Source organism: Phocoena sinus, chromosome 11, assembly GCF_008692025.1.
Source record: "Phocoena sinus isolate mPhoSin1 chromosome 11, mPhoSin1.pri, whole genome shotgun sequence".
Lineage (NCBI taxonomy): Eukaryota > Metazoa > Chordata > Mammalia > Artiodactyla > Phocoenidae > Phocoena > Phocoena sinus.
In genome coordinates this window covers 4687068-4694056 of record NC_045773.1, presented here as the reverse complement: position 1 = coordinate 4694056, position 6989 = coordinate 4687068, and the positions used below count along the sequence as shown (strand labels likewise).

The following is a 6989-nucleotide window of genomic DNA, read 5'->3' as shown; positions in this document are numbered from 1 at the left end:
CCGTGCGCCACAACTACTGAGCCTGCGCTCTGGAGCCTGTGCTCCACAACAAGAGAAGCCACAGCAACGGGAAGCCCACGCACCGCAACGAAGAGTAGCCCCGGCTCGCCGCAACTAGAGCAGTACCGCGTGCAGCAACAAAGACCCAACGCAGCCAAAAATAAATAAGGTAAAATTAATTATTATTTTTTAAAAAACAGGTTTTGTGTGACAGACTAGAAAAGGGCAGGAGCAGAAGCCAGAAGACCAGTTAAGAGGCCAGTGCATGGGCCCAGGCAAGGAGTGCCACTTGCTTAGACAGGAACCATGACGGTGGAAATGGAGAGAAGAGGGACGCTTTGGAGACGGGTGTGGAAGCAGGCTCTGCAGGATGTAGTCAACCAGAGGAAAGTGTCACGAATGTCTTTTGGGGTTTCCACCAGAGGAAATGGAAGATGAACAGTTGAGGAATGCCAGGAAAGAAAATGAGGTCTAAATCTTGGGGTGAGAATGGAGATTTTGAAGAAGAGCAAAATCTTTGGATTTTACCCAGGAGAGGGTTAAGGAATTCCTTAAGTGGGAGGCGAGGCTTGGCGGGAACAGCTGAGGCCGGGTTTGAGAAAGGGACCTAGGGAGGGTTTGGGTGGGTAGGAGTATTTGGGATTAAGGTGCGCAGCGGAGAGGCGGGAGCTTGGCCTCGGGAGGGGTGCGGTAATTCTAGGCCTTGAGAAGCCGCTAAGAAATGCAGTTGGAGAAAGGGGCAGACCCATAGGAACTAATGGTCGGCACCCGGGATAAAACCCGCAGGACTGGGAGGCTAGCCAGGACCCGCCTAGGGGGTTTGAAAATACCGGATTAGGAGTGCCCGAGATTGGGGGTCGACCCAGCCTCACCCCTGGGGCGGAACCAATTGTGACGGCGGCGAGGTTTGCTGCCGGCGCTACAAAGGTGCCGCACGGCGACGACGGCGTGCGCCTGCGTGACGCGGCCGCGCGGGATGGGCAGGGCCGAGGCCTAGGCGGCGACGAGAGCGAGAGGCTGCGGCGGGACGGCGGCTCTAACACCCGACCGCCATGAGCACCAAGCAGGTCACTTGCAGGTCAGTGCGAGGCGCCGCAGGTCCTTACCCGGGTGCGCCCCAGTCCTGCGTCAGGGAAACAAGCCGGAGCGGGGTCGTGGAAAGTGGCTCCCGGTTCGGGGTACGGCTTCCGCAGGCGAGGCGGGCGCGGCGGCCGAAGCCTGGGGCCCGGCGGCAGGAGCCTGGGACCCGGCGGTGCGTGGCCGAGCCTCGTGGCGACATCTGGACGAAGCCAGCGCGGGCGGCTGGAAGGAAGGAGTGCTGGTGGGGTCCTGGAGGCTGGGCCAGGAGGGTTTAGCTGGAAAAGGTGATTTGGAGTTGAGTAAAGGGGCACCAGGAGGTGGTTTACAGATGGAGATACCACGCAGGTGTAGGCTGTTAATCGTCGGTGAGGGCCTCAAAGAAGCTGGGGCCCCGAAAGCGGCCTTGGTTTCCTAAGAGTTTGGAGAATTCCGATGCAGCGTAAACTTGCAGAGTTAGCGAGTTAAGAATTGCTGTGTGGAAAATAGCATTTACTGGAAGTTTGTTCATTGCCCCGCATATTCGCAAGTCATTTATACTCGTCACCAGTCTTCACTACTAGGCAGACATTATTCCTATTTTGCATTGCAGGAATCTCAGGCTAACGGAGGTTGAGATTCTCATCTTACTGAGAGACCCATTTCCGTGGAGAAATACAACATTAATGGGTGGCTGGTTGTAGAAAATTCAAAGCCGGGTGGCTGCACTGCCCCTGTTAAATACAAATAACTTGACGAGTAACACCCTCATTCCTTGCTAAGCGTGTGGCTTGAAGGTACTGGGATCCTAGTCTTATTGGACCTGGAAAGTACGATTTTTCTTTTCATAATTGGTTTAAGTCTGTGTGGGAAACATTGATTAGGGGGGAAAAAACCAGCCCACAGTTGTATGGCTTGATTGTGTAATGAGCAGTTTATTTAATTATCATCTGTGTTGTTACTTTTTTTCGTTAGTATGAATAGTTGAGACAGTGTAATGTAAAAAGTTTCCTGTTAGCATTAGTCTATATTAACCGTTCAGTCAGTTTATGCAAGGCCTAGGTGACGTATAATTTAGCAGTTGTCAGAAATTTGCACGTGTCTGTAGAAAAGAGTTTTACTAGGTTATTTGTAATAGAAGGTCTTTTGTGAAGACCTTTGTGTATGTTTATTTTTATTTGTATAAAGTTCCCCCTGTTGGAGCAATATTCTTAGTCATTGTGGACTGTATAGCAACTTTTGGTTACTGCTCCTCAGATGCGGCCACATAATGGTGCACGTTTATATGATGCTTTGTAATTGAATCTCAACTCTGTGTGGTAATCTAATTTTACAGATAAGGAAAGCTTATGCTCAGGCTTGAACCTTGCCCCTAATTCACATCTAACTGCAGGAACAAAAATGTAAATCAGGATCATCTTGGGTTTTCTCCTTCTATACTAGGAGATGGCCTGACCTAAAAGCTTTAATTCTGTTTTTCCCAAATAGGGGTGTCCTGCAGGAAATTGGTGCAGAGAAACTAGAGTGGGTTGGAACGTTGGGAAGGAATCAATTCTGTTTAAGTACTAACTGTTGTTCGTTGCAGGGGTTTGCAGTGTGCTGGGTGCTCTTTGAGGTTCTTTACAAACGTGTCGCATGTAATCCAGCAACATGCACCATTCCGCAGATCATAAAACCAAGCCTCGGCATTGAGGTGACTTGCCAAGGTTATTCAGCTTCCAGGTGGCAGATATGTGGCATCAGAATTTATGCTCTTGTAGACCCTATGGCTCCCAGATAAGTTTCGGAAATGCTAAATTAAAGTTTCTTTATACAGGAATTTTCAAAGCTTTTAATATGGTCATATGAAAGGAAAACTCAGCCAAAACCATAAGGAAAATAAAGGTTACTTGCAAAGAGATGTGAAGGAGTTGGGCCTCACAAGGGCTGCCTTGCCAAATAAAAAACAGAACACATATTTAAGCAGGACAAACGACCATATTACCAAGCGTACCGGGTTTACGTTAGTGTGCTCGTGATGGGAAAGCTCTTCTCACTTGATTATCTTATTCACTGAAGTCATTATCTCCACACATTGGTAACTTACATGAAATGATCCAGGTATGATTTATTTGGGGGACCAGATCTAAACTGGGTGGTTTGCTGTTTTTGGTTTATGTCAGGGTGCAAACTGTTTTTTCGTTTGTTTTCCTTGCTGTGGGGTGTGATATACTTGCTTATTCTGAATGTCAGCTGGACAGGGAGTTTGTTTTGCTTCCATTCTAATACGAATTATTTCTCTCAGAGAGATGGATGTGAAATGTTAGGATTCCGAGACTTAATGACCAAGATACTGCATATTTATTGCCTGGAATGCAAGAATGGCCCCTCACACAGTTGTGCTATCAGTCAGCTCCCCTGATGTCTTGACAGTCCACTCTATCCAGAATTTCAATCTGGGGATCCTTCTTTGCTGATTCTTTTTCCAAACCATCTCCCTGTGTCTTCCAGTCTGTTTTCAAAGCCCTGGTGCAGGCCTTTATTATTGCTTGGTAACCAGTTTGTTTGTCCTCCTCTTCAGTGTGATGGAGGTCCCTTTGTTTTCTAATCAGTAGTACAAGACCTAGAATTACAGTTTCCTGAGAGTCGGGCCTAGAGCTTTTGACTCATTGAAAGTCACAAAATATGGGGCATCTTGTGGCCAGTGAGTGGGAGGAGGAGCTTCAGCTCCAGACTTGGGCAGTTTTGGATTCTGATTCTGGTATCACAGTCTCTTTATCTGTAAAATTGGGATAGTCATGCCTAACCAGCAGCGTTGGTTAAGAGATAAGATAACAACGACTAACCATCCTAAGAGCATTTATGGTGTGTTAGGCTAAGCACTGACATGCAGTCTGTGAAGTACAACTATATCATATTACAGATGGGGAAAAAGGTTTGGAGATTTAATTAATTTGCTCAAGGTCACAGGAAGCTCTCTGACCTCAGAGTCTTCCTTTACCCACTACACTGTACTTTATTTCATCCCCACCTCTTATCAGTTATTTCAAGCCTACTACCATGCCTCGCATTAGCTGTGTCCCCCTTAATGGATCTTTTGTCACAAGCGGTACGGCCATAGAATTTAAGTCTGTGAAATTATGTGCGAAAACAGAAAGGAAGGCGACACTGAGAATGCGAATTACCCATATACCTGGAAACGATTTGCAAAAGTGTTTTGCTAGAGGCAGGCACCGTTGAAAGACCTGCAAGAAACCAGATTGATTCTGTTTGGTTCAGCCGTCAGGCACAGCGAGAGCCGCTGGCGGTTCTGTGGCCAGTAGTGAACCTCATATCCTTTGCAGCGTATAATAGCCACACCATCTGAAACGGTCTTTGGGGTCACCCAGGATAACAGATGACTTTGGAGTGTCCCCTAGAAAGAATCTCCCTGCTCTGAGTCTCCAGCCATGCACTTCCCCCCTCATACTAGCAACAGCCCACACTCCTCCCCAGCTCCTGTCTCAGTCTTCTCTCTAGGAAGATATAAGGTATGGTTTGGCCATAGGGAAGGGTGAGCAGTTGGAAGTTTATTACAGGGTGTAACATGAAAAGGGCCTGGATTAAGTTTAGTATAACCTAGATGCTGAGGAATCGCTATAAGCGGATGACAGAGATGCCCCGAAGGACAGGCAGGATGCGCTCAGGGAAGTTTTGTGTTTGTCACTGGGGAGTGGAAATGGTGACATATGCTACAAAAATAGGACTGGCTGGCTCTACCTCTTATAAACACTTATTTCACACCCACCTTTGTTGAAGGCAGTGATGGTGGCCTAGAAGTTATTTTTGAACCTGTTAAGATTTCAGCTCAGTCACTTACAGAAGTAAAATGGCTTGCATGAAGTCACCAGCTTATAAGTGACAAAACTAGAAGCTTTAGGTGGTGGTTAAATATTTTGGATTTTTGATGGGAAGGATAGTGCAGTTTGGAAGGCAAGTTTTCTGAATAGGACTTCCTCTTGCATGCCTGGTTAACAGGTAGTATCTGGTAGAGAAGCTGTGGTAGTCTCTTATCCTGATTCTTTCAGGAAATCTTGTCTAGTTCTCCAAAAGAAATTATTAATGAAGTATTTGTTAGATCTCTCTTTTGTGAACCTGTTTATGTAACCAGTGTGAACCTGTTCTCTTCCACTCTTTGTGAGTTTACTAATCCTGATCATCGGACTTGGCTCTTGGCACTGATTTTCTTTATTTTTTTACTTTTATACCTTCAAAGATTACCATACTTGAGGATGATTGGAACAATGTCACAGTGTTGAGTAGCATTTCTCAAGAAGAATTACCAGACTGTTTAGAAGCGTAATAAACTTTCGTGTCCGGGATCCCAAGACCACCCCTACAGCTAGTGATTGGCTAGAATGACCCATGGGACTTAGTGCATAGTCCTACTCAAGGCTAAGATTGATCACAGTGAGTAGTGAGGAGTCAGATGGATCACAAGGGAGAAGGACTCAGGCGGCATCTGGAGGAGCCCATGTGCAGGCTTCCTGCCCTCACTTCCTCCCATAAAGGGTCACAGCACACTCTTCCTCCCGCAGCAGAAATGCAGCAGCAACATGTGCCCAGGGAAGCCCACTAGAGATCCAGTGCCCTGGACGGTCACCCTCTGCCCAGCAGGTACCCAAGCCAGGCTCCCAGAAGGAAAGCAGGTGTTCAGCGTAAACCACATTGTACACAGTATAGGCACAGTGAGCCACTTCGATCACTTAGAGACAGTTTATATCAGTGTAGGGAACTGTTTACCAGCCAAGTCCCAGGTGCTATAAGAAGGGCCTTGCCTCGTAAGCAGGCTCAGACCTGCTCTATTAACTCTGCTGCATACTTTTTAAATCGGTATTGTGACAAGATTCTTTTCATATAGGCCTTTTTTTTTAAGTTTCTAACAAGAATACCCTTCGTTTGCCAGATTCTGAGCCTTTTTTCTTTCTTTTTAAGTAAATCTGCAGCAGCCTTATAGCAAGTTACTACACAATCTCTGATTTAGTGGAAGACTCCCAGTGGGTGTTGCCTGGGAAAAGCATAACTGACCACCTAGAAGAGACCCTATAGGACGCCACCTTGGTATAGTCACTTACGTCACAGGTCCAGTCATCTTTGTAGGCTCAGAAACTTGATTCTGTTGGTGTATTTAGAGATGGCTCATGCTACCCAAACTCAGTAGAAACTGACATACAAAGTAGAATACCCTTTTAACATTTCCCGGGAGAAAAGAAATTGTCAGGTGGGCCTGGTCAGCACTTCTGCTTTTGGGGAGATAGACAGGTGGAGAAAGTTAGAAGTGTGCTTAGGCAGCAAGGAGGGATGGAAGGGCTTCAAAACCTGTGGTCTCCAGCTCAGCAGCCTCCCAGGCCCATTGTAGGGCCGAGGTGCAGCATGACTTGCCACCTGTGTTCTCTGGTCCCCTTTCTCTGGGAGGGACAGGCCGGGCCTTCTGACCTTCCTTAGAGTCAGCTCCCTTTCCCAACGTTTGAACGTTGTCAGTAGTTCTCCAGTTCCAGGCACAACCACATAATTGGTTAGGTTTAGGCCTTCTGTGTTCAGTCGCATTTGGTGATGTTCCAGCTGCGTCTTCCTCAAGTTATTCCCAGGGTTTTTTTCCCCCCCTTGATGTATACTTGATGTACAATATTATGTAAGTTACAGGTGTACAATATAGTGATTCATAGTTGTTTAAGATTATACTCCATTTATATTTCTTATAGAATATCGGCTATATTCCCCATGTCATACAGTATATCCTTGTAGCTCATTTTATACCTAATAGTTTGTTCTACTTAACCCCCTACCCCTATATTGCCCCTCCCCCTTCCCTCTTCCTACTGGTAACCACGAGTTTGTTCTCTGTATCTGTGAGTCTGCTTCTTTTTTGTTACATTCACTAGTTTGTTATATTTTTTAGATTCCACATATAAGTG

At 46.4% G+C, this 6989-nt stretch overlaps 1 protein-coding gene across 2 annotated transcripts in view; it reads left to right on the top strand.

The window, feature by feature from the left end:
- The first annotated feature begins 118 nt into the window (after positions 1–118).
- The window catches only part of MKRN2 (makorin ring finger protein 2), a 29822-nt gene continuing 22951 nt past the window's right edge, over positions 119–6989 (top strand). Inside the window, exon 1 of one of the 2 annotated variants that reach the window (XM_032647603.1) lies at positions 119–169. Coding sequence is in view for 1 of the 2 variants with exons in the window: in XM_032647602.1 (XP_032503493.1) it covers positions 1053–1078 (26 nt within the window). In the remaining variant the exon portion in view is untranslated. Of the gene's footprint in view, positions 170–942; positions 1079–6989 lie in introns of those variants that run through there. The other variant, XM_032647602.1, reaches the window with a different exon arrangement.